The sequence below is a fragment of the Formica exsecta genome, unplaced genomic scaffold (genome assembly GCF_003651465.1).
Source record: "Formica exsecta isolate Colony F162 unplaced genomic scaffold, ASM365146v1 scaffold238, whole genome shotgun sequence".
Classification (NCBI taxonomy): Eukaryota; Metazoa; Arthropoda; class Insecta; order Hymenoptera; family Formicidae; genus Formica; species Formica exsecta.
The window spans coordinates 138,722-165,870 of record NW_021849660.1 but is presented as its reverse complement, the minus strand read 5'-3'; the positions used below and the strand labels follow the sequence as shown (position 1 = coordinate 165,870).

Below are 27,149 nucleotides of genomic sequence, written 5' to 3'. Positions count from 1 at the left end.
AATCGTGAGAACGCGATGGTAATACTAATCGATAAACAACTTTGTTTTGTTGCATTATGTTAGATTGTTGTACCGGCAATGTCCCGAATGCCGCTATAAATTACGAGAAAACAATGATAAGTCATCGAGAATGCAAAAAAACAAACGACTTTAAAGAAATATCCGCAATAATATAGCGATAAAAAAAGAGAAACCTCTTCTTTTTCGTAAGAAACAACTATTTCAATGTTTCTTTTTAAAATATAAAATTTAAAAGAATACAATAATATATTTATATAAGAATAAAAAGCAACAAAAAGAAAGAATAAATCTCTCTTTGTTTCTTTTAAAAAATCATATTTTTAAATTATTAAAAAAAGTGCGTTCTTACGTTCGCCACTTTGAACGTAAGTGGTATAATTATCGTTTTCGTTGTTTGTTTGTTGCAACGTCATTATTAATGCCTCGAGCGCTCAAAGTTTGTTACATTTCCTGGTATTTCCACGCGCCCGACTTTCCTCCGCATCGAACTAGATTTCCAGCATGGAAAAACGCATGCAAAGCCGGCGTAATCCTAAACAGGCAAGATAATATTATGCATACTCGCGCGCATATAAAGCGCAAAAAATAGCAAAAAAAATATCGGTCACTGACTTTCGCTCCAAGTGCGTTCCACTCACGGAAATCAAAAATATTCTCTCATTCCTTTTATATGATATTCTATACACTTATATTTTCTCTAACTGTAATTTGCATTTCCTGCTCCATCCAATCTTGAAGTGGCATCTTTCAAGTCAACTTTCGAGTCGACCATCCTATCGCAAAAATTATATTTATTTATCTCTTTTCCTTAATCGTTTAATTTATGATGTAGAAGTATAGCCAGGAGAGTCCCAATTATTCCGGAATAACGGACACACTACCTAGGAATGTGTGTACGCGCGCACGCGACCGAACACACACGCGTGTGTGTCATGTGCAGGATTGGACGCGTGTGCCATTTCGAAAAATCGCAGTGTCTGTTAGATTCCGATGCTCGGTTATCGTCTAACGGTGATTGACCCTCCATACCGGATACGTAATTATACACTTTAGCTATACCGTGTATCTCGCAGACGTATCTATCGAGCCTCCTTTTAAGAAATTTGATTATAAATTGATAAAAAAATACATAATCGCGAAAGATTCATCAAGTCTGGAATAACTTGTTCTGAACACATTTTACGAGTTGGTCGTTTGCGTAAAACTTGATAGCGATATAATATCTCTAAGAGTACGCGCAATAATTTCGCAAAAAAAATGCTATTCATTCTCGTTTGTGATTCTGGGAGAATTTGTATATTAATAATAATAATATTATATTTTTATATAAAGAAATAATATTATACTTCCGCAATTTATTAACGAAATCATTTAGGCTAATTAAATGCCTGTTATTATCCGCTTAATAAGACATTTATTGGGGAAAGTTAAAGCGTCAAACTTTACTGCAGACATATCAGATATAAAGCGAGACTTAGAGCTCTCTCTGTTGCGTCCATCTTCGTTTGGCATCATCGTCTGTGCAAGAAGTACGTAGCGCCTTTTTCGCAACGTGAGCCCTTTTCCGGCGTCGGCGACGTGCGCCGTAAAAAGAGTCGACCGTGGCAGGACCGTCGATCTCATGGCGCGCGAGTCCCGATAAAGGCACGTATCCGCCTACGCGTCACGATTAACAATTAACGACGATATAACGAATGCCGTGCGGCGACTCGCCGCCTCCTCGGCGTGTCGTCGCGCGCGTAGAAAAATACGTCGTGTCCGTCGTCGTCGTCGTCGTTTGCGCACGTGCAAGTATAGCCAGGAGAGTCCCAATTATTCCGGAATAACGGACACACTACCTAGGAATGTGTGTACGCGCGCACGCGTGTGTGTCATGTGCAGGATTGGACGCGTGTGCCATTTCGAAAAATCGCAGTGTCTGTTAGATTCCGATGCTCGGTTATCGTCTAACGGTGATTGACCCTCCATACCGGATACGTAATTATACACTTTAGCTATACCGTGTATCTCGCAGACGTATCTATCGAGCCTCCTTTTAAGAAATTTGATTATAAATTGATAAAAAAATACATAATCGCGAAAGATTCATCAAGTCTGGAATAACTTGTTCTGAACACATTTTACGAGTTGGTCGTTTGCGTAAAACTTGATAGCGATATAATATCTCTAAGAGTACGCGCAATAATTTCGCAAAAAAAATGCTATTCATTCTCGTTTGTGATTCTGGGAGAAATAGTAGCGCGACGCGAATGGTTCAATTATCCCCCGTTTCCCCGCGCGACGTCTAACATATCTTTTCCTTTGTATACCTGGCGCATATATATTCCCACGTTTTCACTGGCCGTCGCGGCGCGGCTAGGACAAAGGCCAGGTTTCAACGACGGTGACCGAAAACGAGAGTCTAGTTAGAAACAAGCTACGCATGAAAACAATGCGCTATCGTATTTCAAGCGACTCATCCATCTCATCCAACGCTCGTGCCCGTTGCATTTGAAATGCTCGACGTTTATGGCGTGTCATTCAAAGAGTGTCTTCGCGACGATGTCTACAAGGACGATATCTACGCAACGATATCGCAACTTGATATGACCGAGTTTAATTAGAACGGGGCAATCTTTCAAAATATACGTACATAAAGCTTTATCGTTAAATTATCGAGAAATGGAGAAGCGTTATGCGTTAAATCTTTTTCCAGAGAAATATTGATGTAAGGATCCTAAGTTTCTCATCCATATTTACAACGTTAGCTCTTAAACTTTCTAATTCTCCGAGGTTCGATAACCGCGGATACTTCAAATAATTATAGAACTTAAAGTAAACGAGTGCACCTGAACACGCGTATACGCGGATCCATTTATGTAAGAGCAAAATTTGTTGTGAAACTCTTGTTGGCGCGGATGTGTGTTACGCGTGTTTTAAGCGTGATTAAAAAAGCGTGAAAAAGAGTGAATGAACAGCCTGGAGCGAATTTCTCGACATTCCCGCGGTTATAAAGCGGAAAGACGTGGCCGCGGCCGGTCTCGCTTCCGCTTGTGTTCCAAGACTATCCGCGCCGACCGCTAGTTAATCGCCATCCGTCTCGGTGATTTAATGCCGCGTACTACCGGTATCACCGAGTATCGATAGCGCAACGAACCCGATCTTTCGACCTAATGGTACATACACGCGCGGACTTTCCGGCGGAAGCTGCCGCCCTGAAAATTATTCGAGCGTGTCGGATCGCCCTCGCGTGATTGCGGGGAACGAGAGTCACGATAGCCGTCTGTTTTCTCTCCTCACGATCGATATATCGGCCAAGCGATTAATTTGCTTCCTTTGTCGATGCTGATCCTCGACACGATCTTTCGTTCTCTCTTCCTTTCTTCCCGCGGCGCTGAGATCCGAGGGATTATGAAAGCGATCGTCAATGTGAACATGAATAATGACTCTCGAGAACCAGAGAGAGAAAATTCAAGATTTAAAGATGCGATATACTAAAGATGCAAAGATGTGATATCGCCAAATCTCGGAGAAACTCGTTAAATTTTTTTTATTACTTAAAAAAAAAAAAAAAGAAAAGTAAAAAAATGCCGGAGTTAATCCTCATAATTTATGCTTGAATCAGCAAAGACTCTCGTTGTAACCGAGAATTTCTCCTTCAACACTCTTCGTCGATCGATATTCTGGCCACGTGCCGTCGCGAGACGAAATTTAGTCCGATCGCATCCAATCAGCCTTAACTTCCCTTTTCTACGCCGCGGTGACCTAGATTATTATCGCGATTGGCTTCTTCTATTTTTACGAAGTCAAGCGTTTGGCACTGAACTTGTGTAACACTTTCGCGACATTGGCTAATCCGATCGCGACGTAAAGCTTCAATAATCCGTGTAATCCGGACCGAATTACGACGACGTGGATGCAACTTTATAGCTTGTGGCACAATCCTGCATCGAAATTCTTCAAGGCGAGAGTTTTACAACTATCGCTTTTTTACAATCGCGCCGTTAGCGATAAAAATCGAGGAGGTACACTTTTTGCTGCGTCGTCGTTCCGTTAACATCGGTCGCGACGCTCGAACTCTCGAAAATGCCCGTGAAATCGATTTTGTTCACGAAGAGAGACACTCGAGAGCGGCCCGTGTTCCGAAGCATCGCTCGCGGAAAAAGCCATGGCAAGGATGACTACTCGGAACAATTTTGTTTTTCTTTCTCTCTTTCTTTCTTTCTCTCGAGATGGATGTTCGTTTTTCATTGCTATATTTTTATTGAACTCTCCTTGGGAACTTTTTGCTGAGACGACCGTGTCCTTTACCGGCACTCTGTTCTGCCTCGCTTAGCTTAGCGCTATATAACGAAGGACAAGACGCGATGGAACCCGCAAAGAGAAGAAAGGAATAACGGAACTGCATGCGAATGTCTGTCAATCACAACACAAGCGATTTTATGTTATATCTATGTTTGCGCATTCTATCTCGTAAAATAGACTTACACGAATTAATAATATAATTATTAATAACAATAATACTAATTTTTTAAGCAAATCTAAACGTCATAAAATTTAAGTTATAGATATTAAAACATAAATTTTTTGTCAAGCAATCTCTTAAATTCTTTTTAATTGTAGACAAATCTCTCTCAGATGAAACTTATTAATAACGTTATAAGAAGATATCATTATATAAAAATTAAATATTGAAAGACTTGAAAAATATCTAGTGACAAAAGACAGATGTGCGTTTGGACGATGAGAAGAAATGTGCGTGTTATACTATCGCGAGTGAGTGCAGTACGTTGATGTAGCTTCTCTTCTCGAACGTTCGGTATCAATGTCATCTGAAGAAACACGCTAAACGTCAACGACGAATTTCATACGAAAGATGCGAAACGGCGGGCAAACGGCGCAACAAACGGCGGTGATGACGCCGCCGCATCTGAACGGTTCGGCGCAGTTCATCTCGGGTGGTTACATGACGGCAGGATACCTGCCACGTCAATCCTGGAGTCAATTCCAGCCTGCGCCGCAACATCCGACCAGGAGCGGCGGCAGACCCCTGTCACTACCGCCGCCCCCGCCGCCCTCCAGACGGGATAACCAGAGATTTTGCAACGGAGGTCCGGTCAATGCTAAAAACACATCTCTGCCGCATCCCAGAGCAGCGACCCACAGGAGTACCACTCCCTCGGTGAGTTAAACATTCACGGAAATGAGAGAGAGAGATGTTCTTTAATCTCGAGTATTCTTGAATGAATCAGAACTTGTCAAGGACTTAGAAAAGTTGAATATTAGTCAACGATTTAGGAAAAAAATTAAAGATGAGAGCAATTGGGGTTAAAACTGAAATTGATAGGCGGAAGATATAGAAAAGTATAAAGTCTGAAAAGGATCTTTTTTTTTTTTTTTTACGAGTGCACCGCGTTATATAAACCAGGCGTTTTAGCAGCGCGAGAACGATGAGAACTATTCAGCTTTGGATCGTTATTTCTGTGCTGCTCTGGTCGGATAGTTACGCAATACTTTATCGGATGCATAAAAGGAGGAAGTGCGCCGCGAAATCAGGAGCATTCCGATGGCGAGACAGAGCGCACAAAAGCCAACTCTTTTTCGGGGAGGAGTTAGAGAGTTTCTTGGAACCAACCCAGAAAGTCTCAGCGATTCTCAGAGAGCAATTTCGCCGCACGATTCTTTAAGTTCGCTCGAAAAGGCTAAGGATATCGATCTGCATTTATTTACGATCGTACGTCGTCGATTGAATGAAAATATGACTCGTACAATAAATGATGTAAGAAATATCGATGGCATCCGGTGGTCATGCGAGTGTGTTCTCCCCCGCGGCTCGAGAAACGAAACCTCGCTCGATGGGGTGGTTGAACGCGCACGGATATAATCCCTTTGGCGAATTGGAAGGGATCTCGAGAACGTCCCTGAAGTACGATTTGGAGAATGGATTTGGGATCTCGCTGCGACGGCAACTGCAACTCGCTATTACGGATATCGCCTTGGATATAAGGGATGAATTGAAGAACGATTTACCGAGTATATATATATATATATATATATATTTGCTTGTACACTATACTTGAAATTTATAGTCAATTGTGTTGCGGCAGACACACACAACGTATATATTTTACGACTACAGATCATTCGCTCGGATTTATGTTCGATGTCACAAACATGCAAGAAAGATCCAAACATTTCATATTTTATAAGAATCAGAAACTCTTAGAGATCAAAAGCTTCAGTATTCTATACGACTTTATATAATCTAGAAATTCGAATATTTTAATATTGAAAGTTTATCGGAATATTGAAAGATATTTGTTAGGAAGTTTTAATATCAGAAGGCGCGAAAAGTTATAAGACTTTGACAACTCATTGAAAATTGACTAAAGCTTTAATATTTCACCAAAGTTTTATAATTCAGCTTTTTAATTTAGCTATTAAATCGATTGGTAATAATTCGGAAAAAAACGGATGATATACAGGTAGAGAAAGAGAAAGGCGAGGAACGGAGAATCATGAATGTCTAGAAAAGCACGCTGTAAAATACTTAATCCTTATACGGAATCTATAGAGATATCCGCCTGCAGGAATGTCGGAAATTACATATCACTTTGATTCAATATCAAGGAAATTGGATTTTTTTATCTAAATCTCACGTTAAAATCGAAAATCAATTTTCTGGTTAACTAATATATAACATTCTCGCCATTTTCTGATACATATTTATCAGTACGAAGAAACGAGAATTTATAATTTCTTGTTCGCGCGATAAATCTCGCGTTAATATTGGAAATTAATTTTCCGATTAAGTAGACTAACATTCTCACAATTTTCTGATATTTATTATTACGAAAATGAGAATTATAATTCCATTTTGAAACGATATATCAAACGATGTATTTTTGACCAGTTATTGATCAGTGTGTCGTCTTGTCATACTGACAGGCCAGTTTTGCAATTCAATTATAGTTCGAAATTGACTTGTCAATGAAAACTGGTAGACAATGGGGGAATGCCTAGAACGCGGTAACTTATTTGCAGGCTGTTTGACGGTTGCTATGCGAATACATACAATATTATTCGCTGATACTCATTTATGCATGCGCTTCATGGCATTGAGGAGAGAGAAAGGAGAAAGGGGGTGTGATAAATATGCGTATCTGTCTGGCTACTAAAAATTCCCAACACTTTCGCGTATATTGTATCTATATAAAAAATATTTGTGTATCGCCCACATTTTTGCCAACGCTCAATGAACGAATTTGGAAAAAAATAGTTTATGCCATTGAAAAGTTTGTGTTTTTCATATCGTCCTCGAATTACATTAAATCGTGGTTATTGATTTTGACGTCGTTAATAATATATTAGTATTTTTAATGGTTTTATTTTATTATATTAATTTCATAGTAAAAATGTATAGACATAAATTTAAGCATTATCACAACAAAAGCATTCAACTTCGAGATCTTCCAAGAATTCTGGAGAAGGAGATTTCCGTGAAGTCTTTGCAAATTGCAAATAAAACTTTGAGACAAACACAGATCGTTTCGCACAAGGAGAATGCACGAGAAGATTCGCGAAGGTGGGATTCGAGAGACCAGTTTCGACCCTAAAGTCCAAACGAGTTCTAACCCGAGAGACTGAAATCCGAGCTATGTCGAGATACTAGAAAGTGGTCGAGGTGTTGCATTTCGAATGTTTCAGCCGGTTCTCTGGGGGTTGAAAAAAAGTTGATCGGTTTGCGGTTGGGAGAAACATTCGAGGCGTGAGATGTGACAAGAAAAGTGTTTTAAACCAATTTTTACTCTGTTATATAAATGGCAAAGTTCAGTGAGGACATTTTATTATTTATATCTAATTTCGAAGAATTTTACCACATATATCAGATTAATTATTAAAAGATTTTTTTTTAAGTAGCAAAACTTCAAAGAGAGGGAAATGACTTTTGAAATCAAGAGATCGTAATTTCATATCTGTTTTCGCATTAATATTTGTTATAATTTTTTTTATCTCAATTTTTATTACGTATATTAATAACTTTATATTTTGTATTTGGATTTACGATATGCGATAAAACTAAGTTCTCTCTCTCTCCAATAAAATGCGTGACGTCTCGTTCATTTTTCGGAACGTCCCGTATATTTTGACTGTTATCGGTCATAATAAAACAAAATGCGGACATAAAAAAGCATCGGGAGCGACGACGCGAGCGTTCCGATGTAGCATGGAAATACCGGTGTAACAGGATTCTCGTGGACCGTAAGATCTCGCGCGGAGACCGTCCGCGTTCGTGTATTTTGTCTTTTTTTTTCTCCTCTCTTGTTTCGGCCGAGGCCAGTGCAAGGTCGACTCTCACCTTGCCTCATATTGCCTCACACGTGTGGACTCGCGTGTGTTTGAAAAGACCACGAGATCGGAACGAGACATCGATCACTGTCGAAATAATCGATTTCATGTTTGCTTTAGTGCCGTGTTACATTACTTCCAGGTGGAAATCATTAAACCGATAGATCACTCTTGTTAACTCGTCACGTTAATAATTTAATATGCGTAGGATGTAAATGACATCCATTTTATATGATGTTTTGCGACGAGAAAATTGCGTAATTATCGATACATTAAGAATTAATGACTCTAACCGTTACGGTATATTTTGCACTATTTCATAATTAATTATTAATTATACTATATTAATATAGATATGCAACCATTTAGTAAAAGTGATTCTCATTGTACGTCACGTTTCACGCGTAGCAGCAAAATTATGCCAAACTAGGCTTTTTTCTAATATCACCCTCGTGTACCATCACGTCGACTGTCAAAATAATTGCAGCTCGTTATAAACGCAAGTTTGCCAAAACGTATATACGCGATGAAATGTGTCCGCTCGGAGATACAAACAACGACATTTTATGGCGCGACTGTCGGTAATAACTCGAGAACAAACTGAAACTCTCGATCGGGCGAACAATTTATTTATATGTATGTATGTATGTGACATGGTCCTACGTATGTAGATTCATATTCCGCCGATGCACGCGATAAACATCCTCAGAGAAGGCGACTGCTTCGTGTTTACGACGTCTCGGGATAAATCGGATTCGGGAATGCGGCGCGTAATGTCCCAAAGGATGCTCCGATGCTCGATCCTGCCTTTACGCGTGCATTGGTTACTGCATTCTGTGCGCGATCCTGCATATTGTATACCGATGCGTGCGCCTGCATACATAAATAAACTGTTATGGACGTGTATAGCGCGCATAATTCCATTGTCGTATCGTGGTCGCTTGTTGCGACGCCAATGAGTCATAATAGAGAACCCTCGTTTCAACCTTCGATAGCACAGTGAGATCGCGATAATATCGTTCGTTATATTATCATCGGTATGGAATTTATCCCGCATTATCTCACAACTGATAATAATTTGCTGCTTTCGGTTGAGAACGATGGGTTTCGTAATCCAAGTCAATTAATTGTAATTACACGATCAAAGTGTTCCCGTGTTCAAACAGCGTTCTAGTGTGGCAATGTGCGAATCGGCGAATGTTTCACGGCACTTTATCATTCGGATAAGAATCAGCTATCGTGACGTTCGCAGAAACGTCGCAGGTGATAAAAAGCGCGCGGTTAATTATGAGCATGTGTCGCACTCGCGCTCATTTTCACCGCGATAAAGCGTATCTATTGCGACGAGAATATCAGGAGAACAGGCAAACAGGAGAGCATTTATTATTCAAGTATTCAAGTTACGAGTGGGACCATGCATGATTTAACCGTACAAATATCACGTGAGGTACATAATTTCTGGTGTTTTCTGGAAGAAGGAGTTGAAAAAGATTTCTACGGTATTCGCGCATCGTTGCGACGACATTGTCAAATTGACGTACGGTTTTTGAAGTTTAATCACGCGCGATAATTTAAGAAAAGATGACATTAAAAGCAATTTGCCTGTCAAGTTTTCAGCGCGCCTATCGCTCCGTGCCGGAGAGAAACGATTTGCATTGCGTACCTCGCGTGCCGCGGTTTCTCATTATCTCGTATCGGCGGCAGAACGGCATTTCACGATCAAGGCATTGCGCAATAGGTTCGAATTCCGCGCGTCCATTCAACCCCGCGCGATTAAACACGCGATCGGAGGAAATGCGCTCGCGCTTCAACGGCCGCGTTATTACTATTATATTGACGATCTCGCGGTAACCCCGCGTTAAATTTCGTGGCTTACGAAGCACTTCTTGCGGCAGCTCAGCTTCACAACCAAGTGCAATATCCGGCGTATGTCGTTTATTTATGTTCTCCTGACGACGCGGAATCGGGCAATCGATAATGCATTTGCATTTTATCGCGCGCGCGGATATGCAAAAATTATAAATGTAAATATGAGAAGCTTACTCGGGGAAAGTTATGCCAAGCCACGCGAAATTTCGTTGCCGCGCGTTATTTTACTTGGCGGAAGTGCGCGCATATGTTATCCTTTTTGCGCGTTTAGCGTAAATCCGTTCTATTTTCGCACAGGAATATATTAGATAAGTATATACGAAAAATAATCGCGTTGTGTCACTTGCATTTTTTAATCGCAATTTATCTCTCGCAATGAACGCTATTTTAATCATTTTAATCTCGACCATCGGCCCTCTTTCTCCCAGTAAATTATCGAAATCAAGTCCCGGCGTGGAAAACAACGGAGCCAACGCGAACAGGAATTGCGAACAATGAGAGGACGGTAAATCTATCAATGCTTGTATTAACCGGGCGGTTGCATATTATGCAACGTAATGTGGCGTGGCGTGCGAGAGAGCGCATGTATAATACCCGGTTATATATATATTATATAGTAAACGAGAGGGGTTCGGTCGGATGGCTTTAATTAAATGAATATTCATGCGAGCTTCCCGCACTGCGACCGTTAGAAGAACGAGGGACAAAAAGAAAGAGGTGGGTCATAAGAACGTCCACGGCAAACGTCGTCGGTCGTAAAGATACATTTCAACATTCGCTCGCACGTTGTTCTAACACGATATGCGGTGCAGCTAGGTTGCAAATTTCGAAAGTGGTTCAACGAGCTTTTGCGCGCCACGTGTCGTCATTCGACCTCGTTTACGACGAGACTAATTCATCGGCCGTGAAGGGGTGAGCCGCCGAAATTAAAGTTTAAACGACACTTGAGCGGAGCGCGGGCGACGACGCGATCGTCGAGCTCGGAAAATACGAGACGCGCTCTCTTGATGACGGTGAATCGTGTGCTCGCTCCGCCGTTAAACGAGGGAAAATTATCAGGAAAACACTTGGACGCATAGTTGGTAGTTTGCGAGCGCTTGCCTCTCCTATTTATGCTAATGTCAAACGAACTCTGCGCGACGAGATGCCGAGAAATCTCGAACAGCATTATTGTTCAAAATTACATTCGTGCATCAATTTTACTTACTTTTTTTAAATTCCTAATTTTATATTACTTTTCCAATAATTAGCACTATATGTATGTGTAGGAAATAATGATAATAATTTTATTGGATGTAAGGATGTAACAGAAATGTATACATAAAAATACAGATTAAAAACATTTGTACAATAAAAAATAAAATTGTATATTAAAAGGCGAAGCAAAAGTAAACATATTAATTTCTCTAAGTCTAATTAAAAAAAGAAAATGGAAATATAACAAATAACGAAAAGAAATACTAAATTATATACATAATTTAATAAATAAATAATTAGATGACGAAACTTTTGATTATAAGGAGAATTTTAGTTTATTTATTCATTCATTTTGTAGAGTATGTGGCTGTTGAATTTTAGAAATATAAATTCAGTAATATATTTCTCTTAAACTTTTGTCGCATCCTGTACATTTCAGAATCCGCGATGCAGATGTTGCGAATTGTCGCGTATCATTCTGATTCCGGTCGGGGCGTGCTTTTGTCCGCTCGTTTTATCATTGTCAATATTGACTGTGTTGATTGACCCTAGAACGCTCGCTGCGTCAGCCCGCACCTGCCTCTTGCATTCTGCATCGCTTCGCTGCATTCGCGTCGCATCGCGTACGTGAGAGATAGCCAATCGCAATTCTCTGTCGGTTGTACAAACGTGAAAAAAACAACGCCAGATATCGTCCGATGGTTTCAATTTATAGCGAATTATTCGCGCGCCTATTGTCCGTTTCTATCCGTTTACAGATCGCAACAAAAATGCATCGATAAATTCGCGGATACATTTTACGACTTCACAAACGCGAGAGAGAAAGTTCGGATATAGCTTTAATGCAATTTAACTTCAGAGAAATTGACGTTACGAGAAATATAAATTTATATTTAATCTCTAGACTTGCGCATAATTTTTTTCATACGAATTCTATTACGCAATTTGTATAGAATGTATTTCTGCATTCATTTAATTTAATAAAGCAAAATTTTTTTATATAACTTTTTTCACAAAAAGGAAGATAATACGTAATAATTTTATTTATTTCATGGGAAATACAACTACGAGACGATTTATATTTAATCAAGAAGCATCGAGCGGACTTTATCATGCAAATGGAAGAAAATCGATAATACTAAAACGAACGTAAATACCACATTGTCTCGCGTACTTAACATTACTTTCGCTTGATGCATTTTAAGACCCGCGACTTAGGCGAAGCTTCCGATTTGTCATGCATTCAGATTCTCAAACTTAAACATATGGTAATGAAATTCTCCTTTGGCACATAACAACGCGTTTGAAGTACGTACATAGTCTGGGTTCTCGTGTAAGTTTATTCAGCCGCAAAAAATATATATTGTAATTTTTTGCAACGGTGAAGTTAACCAGTGCAATCCCGCAAATGTTTTGGTTAATTTGCATCGACATCCGGAAGCAGTTGCACGCTATACAAATTAGCAATAAAAAGGTTTTATTTGTTGTTTTATCACAGCAAAAATTTCATTTGCCATTTATTATTTATAAATATGTCATTGCAAATGTCTTATTTCGAGTGATGAAATATACAAATGAATTGGATTGTCGTTTCATTGAATTGCTGGAATACATATTGCAAATAGGTATCGGATTGTTCCCATCTCGAGGGAGAACAATCGCAGCTTCTTGGAATTAATGCGATCTCGTTGTAGTCTGACAGTCTTGAGCTTCCTGATGAAGTTGGCACGTTTATCTTGAAAGGCGGCGAGTCTATTTGAGCCCGTCCCTCCCTTAAAAGGACGGTTGAGACGAAATTCTTGAGACGCGGTTACACTTCTTAATTAAGATGTGTCAGAACGATACCAAACTTCGTGTTATCTAGCAAACTATTTCAGTCCCATGCTCAGCGAAGTGATATTAAATAGAAACTTTATCACGTAGCGTTAAAGGTAAAGAAGATTTTAGGAAAATGTGTATGTATAGATTAATTTGAGTATCTAATGCGAATGATTGTTCGCAGCGATGGAAATTTAACGTAGAATAATTTTGTGCGAGAAAGATATATACATCGAGAAATATAATAAAGCGGAATATAATTCGCACATTTGTATGAATAAATATCATTCTTCATTAAATTTGGTACATCTCTCGTACAGAAGTTTTACAAAGCAGATTTACAAAACTGTAACGTTACTTTGTGATGATTAGCATATCTCACACATAATCCGAATAAATTTAATATTTCAGGAAATTTACGTTAATTTATTTTTTAAATTAATTATACCGAGATAAACGAGAAATTAATGCTAAATGTAGCATATGTTTGAACGAGAAACTACTGTAACGCTATAATCCAATTATAATCTACATATACAATACACGGTTAATTTTCTGATATATCACCAGTTTGCCGAGATATTTATTGTGCTACGCTATTTTGGCGAGATTTTGTAAATTGTGCAACAGCTGATAGCCGTGTACAATGGAATGAATCTGTATATGGTTATTAATTGAGCGCTCTTGGCAGCCCTACGTCAATTTCATCAAGACCGCCAATTATGGGTCAAAGATCGCCCAACAGGAAACCTATATGCTTATACAGCGTGGCATAGCTAATATGGTTTTGAGTAGGCGTGTCCATCAGAATGCGAGCCATTGTCCAAACCAGCCTAATAAAGGGGTTTGTTGGAAATCTAAAGCATCATTATAGCGATATAAATATACAAAATTTCTTTCCCTTGATATCTCACGGAGAAAATTCATCTTTTGATGATAAATAATATTATTTAATACGAAAGAGAAGAAAAATTTTTTTCAAAGAAAAAAAAAGGAAGAAAGCTTGAATTTCAATTCTTATACATGTAGACAAGGAATATTCATATCTTATTTTTGCGATGCAAATATTTTTGTTGCCTTTGTCCTCGAACGCGACCGTCGGTACTTTGGTTATCTATATGCCGCGGATTTCTTTGCGGCGACCGCTAATTAGAATTTGTGTCGCGAGTTCCAGGCGGCGCGGCGCGCACTAAAAAGCAACTCAGAAAGAGGAGAAACGCTCGGTGCATCTCGACGATGCAGTATTGCATGCTGAGAGTATCCTCTTCTCTTGCCTCTTGCGCTCTCGTTCGATGGCCCTCGCCGTCGCTCACGAACCTCAGATTGCATATAGCGTGCCTCGACTGCGCTCTTGCGATGGAAAAGTTGGACATGCGATTTTTTTTTTTTTTTTTTGCGATTCTCTCTTAGTTAATTGATTAAATATTGTTGCATCACCAACGTAGTTTGTCAGTTTAATCAGAAATTATGCAGCCAAATTAGACGATTTCATCTCCCTTTTTGTCGTACAATTTTGTCAAATATTTTGCGCAAATATATTGCAAGCGCGATAATGTTTATAGATATTGCTTGCAACACAAGCGTGGTTAAGCAAGGTTTAACGTGACTTGCTAGAACAAGTAGCGAGTTGTACTCTGCCGTAAACCGCCGACCACAAATTTGCACTAATTTCCGGTAATATTCAGAGATTAGATAATAATTTGCAGTAAAATTTCATACTAATGTAATGCTAAATAATGACAGCGTAATTTCCGTGTGTTTTTTATGCTGTTTGATACGCTCATGTGATTATCGATTTTAGTGTCAAAAAAGTATCGATGACACTAAATCATGAAATGGAAATGATCGAGGCCCGACGAAAATCAATGCTCTTTAAATTCATCGGCGTGATAAAATGCCCCGACAGTTACGAAATACCGCTGACGGATATATGAGAGAATTTGCAAAGCAAATTTTCCGGATTTTACCGACGGACGCGAATTTTTATTCCATTGCCCTCAGAGCCCATTCCAGGCTTCGAAGCTTCGCTTTAATCTCGCTGTTCTGATATGAGCTTTCAGTTTACTGACTTTTTGACTGTGATCTGCGGATTGCGAGCGCAAGAGAATGAAGAATTAGTCTCGCATAAAAAGCTTCCGTGCATATTCATTATTATTTCAAACTTGGGCATCCGAGATAAATTAGCGTTTGACATTTTTAATGCTTATCAACAAATATAACTCTCCAAAGGACCCGAAGAAAAGAGAATAAAAAAGATCTACCTCCATGATATTTATTAGTGAAGAAAATTACGATACATATATACTATGGCAATACTAAATTATATCTATGATTAGATGACTTGCCAAGCCTCTTTCCCATTGCTAATTAATTAGTGAGAACGAATAGAATTTCAGGAAGAATTCTAACAAGCATTTATGGTAAATTAGAAAACTTCACAAAAGATGCGACGCTTAATTACGAGTGAAACATTAAATGTCGTATTCAAGACATTGTAATTTGTTTTGATATTTTTTGCCACCTGCACTCAGTTTCTTATTGCGAGGTAATTTTTCGCGAATTGGAGAAAGAGAATTCCGGCGACGTTTCTTCGCGTTCTACAGTTACGGGATGCACGGGGCATTGACTCCTCCGGAGAAAAACCCATAAAAGAGGATCAGTAGCAGAGTAAATTCTGGAATTTCTTTTTTCGTCGCCTACGACCGTAAAGCGACCGTTCCGCCTGATTAAAGGCGATTCGCTAGTCGGCGTTAAACGCGTTTTCGAGCGGAAAAGCGCCGGAGAGAAAAGACGCGGTGAGCACAAAACAGTCGCAGTTACCGTAATTTATTAATGTCCAGGCAGTAATGTCGACTCTTAGTGCAAATAGCTTCCACGAGCGCGAAGAAGAAATGTGCACGCACAGCACTTGTATACAAGTCTAAACAGCGGATTAGAGCAAAAGACGCTTCATTTGTCAAACTGCTCAGAGCTGAGCCCGGGACTATAATTTATTACGAGTATAAAACCGCGATTTATTAATTAAAATGTAAATAATTTATTTAGTTTATGTGAGGTAAAGCCGATGCGACTTGCACATTTTTTTTTTGATAGTACGCATGTTATGACATCGTGTGTCATCTCGTAGAAAGAAGCCAAGGAGAACTGCATTGCTGTTTGTGGAATAACTGCATTTATTAATATCCGAAGGCCGCGTTGTAGCGAAGAAAGTCCATGCCTATTGCCTAAGGAATTTCGAAATTTCCCAATACCTTGTTATACTGTTGCGTCATGGGAAGATCCGTAGTATTCTTTACGGAAATGACGCGAGATATTGCGAAAGAGCGAAGCCAGACAAGGTCGAATGACCGAATGTAATAACCGGAGACCATTGAAATTCTGTTACAGAAGGTGGATCCAGAGCTGATATTTACGAAACAGGAGCGAATCGGAAAGGGTAGCTTCGGCGAGGTTTTCAAAGGTATCGACAATAGGACCCAGCAAGTCGTGGCCATTAAGATCATCGATCTCGAAGAGGCGGAAGATGAGATTGAGGACATACAGCAGGAGATTATGGTGTTGTCGCAATGCGACAGCCCGTACGTCACCAAGTATTATGGGTCTTACCTCAAAGTAAGTGGAAAAGTATATTTTATCCCAAGAGAAAGAATATTTTCTAAAATAGTAATTTATAACTAGTTGTTATATTACGAGCGTCAAATTAAAATGCCGGTCGGAACTTCACATTTTATTGCTATTCTGTCTCGACGAATCGCTGTCGTATAATCGCATACGAACAAAAATAAAAGCTCGCTATCTCGTATAATCGCATACGGACAAAAATAAAAGTTCGCTATTGAGGGCACTTGGCCGTTACGTTCTATCATTTTTCATGCGCAAAGAATGGGAAGGGCTTGTATGACGGTCGGTTAACTATCGCTTCCGGCTCGGTTGTGTCGGATCGTCCATTGCTTCCGCTTCCTGCGAGAGAGAGAGAGAGAGAGAGGCTCAACGAGGTTTCACGATCGTGAACAAATCTCCGCGATTCGTTTTGCAGTGGCGTGTCGGTTGTAATGTTATGTAATAATTGTGATCTCTCCATTTTCAGATATTTGCTATTCGTTAAAATTTCCTATTTATTAAAAAAATAATAAACTGATTAAATTATTATATTTCTATTATATATACATATATATATCTATATACACGCGGGAGACATATACACACATTTCTTAAAGAAACGTAAGGAAGGACATACGTCTCGAGTGAACGTGATTTAATACCGTTCTGTAGTGCGTGCTGGGAAAATCATGTCGATCAACGGGATCGAGATCGAGCACTTCACACGGAAAAGTCACGGACGGTCGTTCGTTTGCATAAGTCTCGGTCTTTCTTGAACCACAACGAGAAGTTATGTTTTACGCGATCGTCGACACGCTTTCGACGTTGGCTAGGAGGAGACACGTTTTCTCGCCGTGTCGTTTTGTTGCATTACCGACAAGCCGGGGCTATTTATAATCCCAAAGGAGGAGGAAAAGGAGAGGCAAACATTGTCCGCATTCTAAAACGAATACCAGAATCTCTTACGCAATTTTAGGTGGAGTCACAATTTTTTTTTTTTTTTTTATATATAGTAGAAGCTCGCTCGTGTTTGATAAGCAAAGTATTTCAGAGAGATTACCATTTTTTTTTTAATTATAAATATTTTTCATAAATTTTGCAAACGATTTAACGTATTTTTATCTAAATTTTCTATAAAATTTATGGATGGATTTTTCACGAAAAGAGACAGTTTACATTTATACAAACAATATTAATTATGTTTACGAAAACATTTTTTTTCTTTGATACTTACAATTTTATTATTCGTCTTAATACTCAATTATGCTGTGCTACTTGTTACATTCTACACTTGACGTTCCATAATAGTGACTTGTAATAGCGACGACCAATTATTCAGTCGGTCTGAGATGTCATAACGGCAACGAATAAATCACAAACCTTGTGGAAGGAGCCCTCGTTACAGGGAAGGGGGAAACAAACTGGATCAACGCGATCGTTATCGACAATTGTTGAGAGACCGTTAATTGCAACGAGAGAGGGGGGGGGGAAGGGGAGGACGGATTACCGTTTTCCTCGCATCGACCTCGCGAAACAATTTCTGTGTACACAAAACGAGGAAGCAGATTAATTATTCCTACATGCCTTTCTACTTTTCACCCCCCGTCGTTTTCATAGCCGAGAAGCGCGAAAGCTTAGTATGATTACTTATGAAATGAAGCGGCGCCCGATACCGTGCCCAACCGAGAGAGAAGTTTCCTTAACGATCGTGCGAAACGGTCATTAACGATCGTTAGTTAGTCGCTCTCTCGCGGGCGTGAACGCTCGATACGAAATACGTTTTCTCGCCAATTTGCATCGCGACGCCCGCGATCTGAGAAATGTTCCCGCTTACGCGTTTGCATAGATAATTGCGCAAACGGTAAATGATCGTAATTATGATGTTCGCGATTGATGTTGCGAAGCGATGCTTATAAACTATACGAAAGATCATCGAAGTAAGGAGGTGTATAAACGTCTGATTAGCATAATTACGAAATGGCGTGCACTATTGTCTCAATGACATTCTTTATCACGAAATAATTAATTCAGAACTTATTTCAATATTTTATTTAAAAAGCGGGAGAGGTAAACAGAGAACGCGCGAGAAAATCGTGCGATGCAAAACGAAATGTAATAGCTTTGATAAATGTGGAAAGAGCGCGAGGTTTCGTGATATTTCCACATTCTTCGACGTTCTTGCCTCTTTCTCGTCGTAGAAATTTTTTCCGTTCCTCCGCATGATACGCACAATGCTCGCGATCCTGCAATCTCGCGATGACACATCGACGATTATTGCGAGAATGAAAGAAGGCACGCGGGTGCCTACGCGTCCATCTACGCGCCTGATGTCATCGTGTAACGGGTGTATATCGCGGCCGCCGCCTCGATCGTCGCGGCTTTCCTACCTTCGGAAACTGTTATTAAGACCAAGACCAAGTCGGTCAACAACGGTTATCGGGCGACGGCACTCCTCGCTCGCGCGAGCCAGATGTAAGTTCCACCATATGTTTCTATAACACTTCGTGCCGCGAGTTTTCCATTACGCTCCCTCGCTGAAAAATATCCGAGCCATTCGCGCACGTGCAATATAACGGCGTAAAATATTGTTATTTTTCAAAGAAGCAATAAATTTACATTTCATGGGATATTCAAGACAATCTTGAAAAAACTGTCATTGCACCTCGCGACAATTATATGTTCTTATGAAATACCGTAAAAAGTACTGTCTAGATTATTCGGGTTTATTACGCCAACAGCATCTCATATATCTTTGGAATTTATATGAAAATGCATAGATGTACATTGAATAAGTTGAATGAAGGATGACTCTCGCAATACTTTGCGGCACTCCTTCAAGTTTCTCAATCCGGATATATCGTCAATTATGAGGGCGTCTCGTTGCGATTCTTTTGTTATATCCTCTCACCGTCCGTTGTAGAGGCGGCTAAAAATATTACTTTATTATCGATCTTCTAAAAATATTGTTTCGCTGTCGTAGCCACTGGATTAATAAAACAACGCTGCACGTGTAGCTCATATTTTTTATTTATCGTTCATTACACACCACACACATCATATATACATGCGCGCGCGTCACACAGAGCTTTTAATATCTTAACTTGTAATTTTTATTGTCAAAATTTTGTTTGAATTACCTTAAAAATACATTAAGATTATTGCACAAATTTTCTTTAATGACTTTGCAGAATATTATCAGCATATTGTAATAATTAGTGGAAAGATCTTTACGCAATGGATTTTATCCATGGCTTATAATATCTGGGCGGTAATATACAGGCGAAAATCCGCGAAGCTTCTACTCTTTTACCCCATTATGGTCGGTTCATTGTGCTCCGAACAAAAGACAATGCCCAGCAACGCGCAGAGGAGTGGCGCGGCCGAGATTTTATGAATGAACGAGTATAATTGCCCGGTTATTATGCGAGCACTCGTCTCGACGAATGTCTAGCCTCTTGACGAAATTACGGTATTTTCGCCACTTTGTTTCCTCGTACGCTTTTCGAACGAATATCGGTACAGTGTACATGTAGAACGCATATACCAGTCGCTCCTATTTCGCAGACAAAATCATCGGCGATCGGCACGTGCGCGCGATTTAAAATCGCAGTTTGCACCTCTAGTTTACGATCGCGAAATGCGCTCGTCCGAGGAATGTCAAGTAGGTCGCGTGTCAGTTTTTCCGTAAAAATCGTCGCGATTCTTACCATTCCCTCTACTTTGTGGCGAGATTTACGGTCAGTGGCTATCGACGCTAGAAAACGTTCTCCGATAATGGCGGATCGATGAAGAGGGTGCTTTAACTCTTAGCGACCTTACGTCCCTGCGATGCACGTGATGTTGTGCTTTATCGTGTAAGTTGTCGTTGTCGTCCTCGTGAGAGATATCTTGGAGCGTTTTAGATCGAGGTCGCAAAGATTACAGATGTAAAACAGTGTAAAATATGAGGATCGAGTACTACGAGAAAAAGCAAATTCTAAAATTCGAATTAAGGTTCGTCTAAAATGAGTTTTCGATGCCCACATTTTACGCAGGGGCAAAAGAGGGGGGCGGGGAGGTGGATCCTACAAAATGCAACCGGCATGCAAAATAGAGACAAGAGAACGCTCAGCGAATGGATGATTAATGGACCGGTCAAACTCTCGTTGCTTTTTTTGGTACGCGCGTTATGTCCTTTTGTTCCTACGTTTCGCGAAATGGCAGGAGTGCCATTGGCATTGATGGACGACGCGACGGAATTAATCTCCGCTTTACGATGTTCCGTCCTCTTTCTGACATTGCGCATTTCGCGTGTGCGACTAAAACGCCGAATTAAACATCAATAAATTGCAACCTATTCGCGAATAAATCGATGAGACTAGTGGGTTTTTTCTCCGTAGACATATTTGATAATTAGAGCTCCAAAGTTCTGGTTTTGTTTCCTTTTTCCGATTATATTAAGTTATTCGATTGCTCGTGATCTCTCAGAAATTGCATTAGAAATTTCGCATAAAATGAGAATCCTAAATAATGCCTATTAGTTTCACAAAAGATCGCAATTTCCGATATGCTAATTACTGTATTCGAATGGACTTTCTCCCCCCAAAGAGACCTGAAATTAAGCGCTTCTGTCGTCACTCACCGAGAGTGAAAGCGACCGATTATGGGCTCCGTCAATTAACAATAATTGCTGCGAATGAGGACGAGCGGGGAAGAGGAGCGAAAAATAATTCTTGACTAAACGAGGGGCGAGAGTCTATTCTCGGATCGTGTCGAACGAGAGATCCAAACCATTAGGAAATTGGCCGATTAATAATAGCTCCCTTGCAATACTAGAATTCGTAACCTGTTACGTAAAGTGACCCCTTAAAGTTCGTTATCGTCATCGATGATGACGGGTTGTGAACTGTGTGAAGAAAATCACTTGCGTTAATCTCGGAAGTGCTTTCTTTCTTTCTTTCTAGTAGCAAAATTGAGGATTTAAATAAATTGCTGAAAGTTTGTTTAAATTAAAGCTTCTTTCTCTCTTTTAAAAGTTATAATTAATCAAACAATATAGTAACAAAAAAAAATGATTTTAAAAATATTTATGTCGATAAAAAATTATTATATATTTTAGAAAAAAGACAATAAAAATATATTATTATTTATGTATTTATAAATTAAATTATTATATATCATAGAAAAGAAAAAAATAAATAAATAAACGCATTAACTTTACGATTCTTGGTCGATATTTGCTCTGGCAAGGCTCATTAACACTCGTTGATTAACCCTCTTCGCGCGCAATTAACTTTCTTATTATCCCCCTCGGAAATTTAATCTATAGTTGTCTCAAAATTGATATCTCTGATAACGCTCTCGATAAATCGGCCAACTACCTGTCAACCTTCTCTTGCCTCTTCCGTACGAAGGAAGACAAAGGGTCTATCGAACAAGAGGAATGACATAGCAAACCTCTTCGCGTAGAAATTCACAGAGATAGGCGGTCGAAATCGGGTTGAACGAACCCTCTATGTCGACAACGACGGCCACCTACCTCGAGACGATCTAAAGGGGGAAAAAGTGGGGCGCACTCCGAGCAAGCCTCTTGACCGGCCGACGGTGATAAATGGTGCCCATTTTATGGGCGGCCGTCCTCGCCATCCTGGCGAATGTCCCCAGTCGACCTGCTTAAACTACGAAAATTATTTGTCATAAAACGATGGCGCGCGTCAACCGTACGTCGAGCGAAAGTCGGAGCCGAGACTTATAGAGTCTCCCGGGGATACTTAGGATATTCCATAAAGGTAGATGAATATGAAAAATCTGACGATGTATGTACTTTCACACGGGATAGTATCTCCCCTCGTTTATCTTGTCCTTCGGAGAGGAAAGATTCTTTTAGCAAGAAACCATAAACTGACTTTTTATCTTGAAATGTTCAATCTTCTATACACGATTTCATTTTATTGTTGATTTAACAATTAATACTGTGTAATTAACAGAATTAAAATTCGAAAGTTTGCAGAATTTTTCTAAAATAGCAATGTGACAAAGGGCTCATGTTTTGTTTCTCATAACGCTGCATATACTTTCACTTTGCAAGCCAGTGGCGAGGGGAATAAAGTGCGGCGAGGAAGGGAGTGGCATATAATATACACAGTGGCGCGTAATTGCAAGGCCGCGGCCGATACACCTCCGGGGGTGGGAGGACGATCAATCAATTATTTCTTTATAATCGATTGAACAAAGGGCGTAAATCTTCGTCGGTATCCTCGGATCACTAGCTCGGGTTGTGCTGATTATTAACGCGCGATAACTCATCGGTTTTATCGTCCTCGCTACACCACCATCACCAACATCATTGCCAACATTATCATCATTAACGCACGCTGTATAATTTATCCGATAAGTCGCACAGTGATTGGTCATCGATGTCGGATATAATTACCGCGCGTAAGATCCGGTCAGCGCTGACGCGCGTTACCTTGGAGCGCAACATGCTCGGGGAAAATTAATAGGCCGCATAGGAAACGACGACGCTTTCCTTAACAACCCTCATATTAGACATTAATTTACGACTGTTCGAGGAGTGATAAATCTTCATTACCGGAACGACCGCGGGATTAATCATATCGCCGTCCGTTGTTGAGGAAAGGTCGTCTCATTCTCGTAACAGGATATTGCTTGCTCTGTATCGCTGATCGCCACTTTGCAGTCAATCTGTCTCACATTAAAGTACGATATACATACCCGCGTGATTATCTCTCAGTATCAAGAAAAATTTTGTTTTTTTAATCATAAAATTGTAAATAGCTAAACTATTTTTAATAATTATTTTGGACATAGTTAAAAAAAAATCTGCATATAAATTGTTGAAATATCAGCGACAACCCTCGAGTAGTCACGCGTGGAAAATATCTCAGAAATATATCGTGACGCAGCAGAAGCTATATCATAATATTTTCCAACCCATTTTCCTTAATAACGTCTCAAGGTCCACCCCGATCGGAAATAACGATCGTTTGGCGAAACGATCTATTTTCGTTAATTGGCGGCTGCCCGAGACTCTTTGATTTTTATCGCCGGAATTGCCAGTACGCAAATCTGTTACGCATCTCCGCAGCAGTTCTTATTCGAACCCATATTCGTTCTGCTCGACAGGGTACGAAGCTGTGGATCATCATGGAATACCTGGGTGGCGGCTCGGCCCTGGACTTGATGAAGGCCGGTAGCTTTGAGGAGATGCACATTGCCGTGATATTACGCGAAGTGCTCAAAGGGCTGGATTATCTGCACAGCGAGCGTAAACTGCATCGCGACATTAAAGGTATATCCGCTCGATAAGGCTCGAAAGATGTTTATGATTAACACTTTAACGCTCGGTGCCAAGAGATTTCGTAGAAGATAATTTTTAGTAAGACACTAAAAATAATCATGCTAATTATAAAGTTTCATCCAACTAAATTCCGCAGAAAATTAACTGTGATGCTAGACTCTTTTCTCTCTATCAAAAAGAAGATGTTAGTCCTTTATTAATAATTTTTCTTTATGATAAATTTACATGGAAAATAAAATTTGCTTTTGTCTTGAGTGTATAACGTATAATTTACTTTATTAATTTTTACGTTATTTTATAAATAAGAGATTAATTGACGATCTTTTTTCAATTTTATAGCGGCAAATGTGTTACTGAGCGAAATGGGCGACGTCAAGTTGGCCGATTTCGGCGTAGCCGGCCAGTTGACAAACACCACCAGCAAACGAAACACTTTCGTCGGCACGCCATTCTGGATGGCACCCGAGGTTATCAAACAGTCCGCTTACGATTCCAAGGTAATTGCGTTAACTATAAATTATAAATCATATATTGTCGAAAATTAAAAAAGAATATATAACGCGAACACTATTTCTGAAGAAATAAATATCTTTATTCATATTTTAAAAGATTATTGGTATAATGTTACTATCAATTTTTTTATGAAATATGAAACTAACTCTTTATTAATTAGACTTAAATTTAATGCTCACTGTGCTTTGCTTTTTTATTCTTCATCTTTTTTCGAAGCGCTCATTTTATTTGTCATTTTGGAAAAGTGGCGCGGTCATGTTTTCATTAGCATATCGTTAGCGCTTCATCTGGCTACCAGTAGTAGTAACTCCGCGAGTGATTATTCCACAGGCTGACATTTGGTCTCTGGGCATCACGGCGATTGAGCTCGCGAAAGGAGAACCTCCCAACAGCGAGCTGCATCCCATGAGGGTCCTCTTCCTAATACCCAAGAACAATCCGCCGCAACTGACAGGGAATTATACGAAACAGTTCAAGGAATTTGTCGAAGCCTGCCTCAATAAGGATCCTGAAAACGTGAGTGTACCGTTATATTTGCGGCTGACCGCGTTTTGAGTTATTAGCCGATTATCTCGTTCGAAAATGTGTTTGATGCTGTCGAACAATTCGATATCTTTATTGTGATTAAAAAAGTGATTTAAACAAGACAGCACAAAGAACAGTACAATAGAAATTTAATTTAAAAGATCAGAGACTTCAATAAAAGAAAATGCGATTAACTTTTATTCATCGATCGTTGTATTATACTTGTATAGAGGCCGACAGCAAAGGAGCTGCTAAAATTCCAGTTTATCAGAAAGGCAAAGAAGAACTCGTATCTAATCGACCTGATCGATAGGTACAAAAAGTGGAAATCGCAGCGCAGCGAAGAGTCGGAGACCGAGAGTGAGAATTCGGACTCGTGAGTATCTCGATCCTCGCGTTTCTGTTCACGTTTCATACGAAAGTAAAAACCGGCCGCTTGTTATCTTCGTGTGTTACACACATTGAGAACTTTTTTTTTCTGCCGTATTAATTCCATAATAAATTTATATCTTGAACGTGTAAAAAGAGAAAGAACCAGTTTGGAGCCATTTATCAATCGTACGGTATAATAGATTATGTCCGAAGAGCGGCGGTAGTAAATTATAACACGCTGTATTACACGGTGTTCAGGGAGGAATCCAAGCAAGACAGCGACATGGACGAGCCGTGGATAATGACGGTGAAAGGCCCGCACGGGGTCAAAGGATCCGTGATGCCTATGTTGCCACTGGACGAGCAGCCCGCATCCCTGACCCTAACGCACACGAATCACAGGTCCTCCAATCACAGCCAACCGAGCAAACCGCATGCCAACGGTGCTTCGCGATCACCGCCGAAGGACACTATGCTTAATCATTACAGAAGCGAGTCCAGAGACTCGTTGCGCGATGGTCAAGCGAAACATACGCCGGTATGTTACCATTATATATATAATCGATTTTTATTATGTGATATTTCATGTTTACATTTTTTCCGTTTTTCTTTTTTAGTCCCGACCACACGAAGCTGCACCTCCACCACCGGTGGATACGAGAGAGAAACGAGACGAGCGGGACTATCGTGATTTGAGCCGAGAATCTACGCTCAGAGAGTCGAAGGAGATGCGCGACGGTCGCGAGAGAGATCGAGAAGGTGTAAGGGAGCGAGAACGAGATAGGGAAGGCAGAGATCGAGATAGAGCCAGCAGAGACTTTAACACGCGGGAGAAGAGGAGAAACAGTAAGCCGGAAGTACCCATCACTTCGATGGCTGATCACAGACCCGGCGAGGATAAACAGAGGCCCAGAAGTTCGCAGGAACTCAAACATCCGCGAAGCGTCGCTCTGTCCGGCGTTGTCATGCCTCTGCTTTCCGAGGTATATAATGAATTACATGTAAAATGATAAAAGTATAAATGTGTAAAGATATTATGGCAATGATTTATATTTCTGACAATGTATGTGTTGCAGCTTCAACGAAAGCACCAATATTCGGCGAGAGACAATAATGGCGAAGGTGGTAGCGGTAGCAAGAATGGCGGTGTTATTGAAGAATTGCGGGGCGCTTTTGAATCGGCAGAACGCACGTCGCCAGGCATGACGGAGTCTCTTATCCGCGAACTCATTAAGTCCCTACTTCCGCCCAATCACTCGGAAGGACGCCTATCTATGCTAATGGAGAAAGTTATTCTGAGGTAATACTCTCTCTTCCTCGAGCGTATATATTTTCATAGCGGATTCGCGCAGAAAAAAAATCAACGTGCTTCTCTGTTTAAGGGATACGTAGGGACGCGAGAGGACAAAGGTCCGCAAGAGACTGTGGTCCCAGAATATACTGACGTTGTAAAGCCATTCGTTATTTTTCTCGATTATCAATTTGCTAATCAATACGAGCCGAACACGTTGTCGTTGAATAGCAATGACTCCGTGACGAATGCGCGAACGCGAAGATGCGAGGGAAATTCGTTATGCCTATCCTCCCCAACATCTTTCCGCTCTTC

At 40.1% G+C, this 27,149-nt stretch overlaps 1 protein-coding gene across 3 annotated transcripts in view; it reads left to right on the top strand.

The window, feature by feature from the left end:
- Positions 1–27,142, top strand: part of LOC115236014 (serine/threonine-protein kinase 26) — an 86,064-nt gene extending 58,922 nt beyond the window's left edge. For 2 of the 3 annotated variants that reach the window (XM_029808199.1, XM_029808198.1), the window contains 9 exons: positions 16,621–16,845; positions 23,959–24,124; positions 24,473–24,630; positions 24,977–25,162; positions 25,402–25,547; positions 25,802–26,081; positions 26,161–26,526; positions 26,620–26,843; positions 26,926–27,142. In XM_029808199.1, the coding sequence (XP_029664059.1) occupies positions 16,621–16,845; positions 23,959–24,124; positions 24,473–24,630; positions 24,977–25,162; positions 25,402–25,547; positions 25,802–26,081; positions 26,161–26,526; positions 26,620–26,843; positions 26,926–26,935 (1,761 nt within the window). In that variant the 3' untranslated portion in view covers positions 26,936–27,142. Of the gene's footprint in view, positions 1–4,623; positions 5,183–16,620; positions 16,846–23,958; positions 24,125–24,472; positions 24,631–24,976; positions 25,163–25,401; positions 25,548–25,801; positions 26,082–26,160; positions 26,527–26,619; positions 26,844–26,925 lie in introns of all 3 variants that reach the window. The other variant, XM_029808197.1, reaches the window with a different exon arrangement.
- Positions 27,143–27,149: the final 7 nt, after the last annotated feature.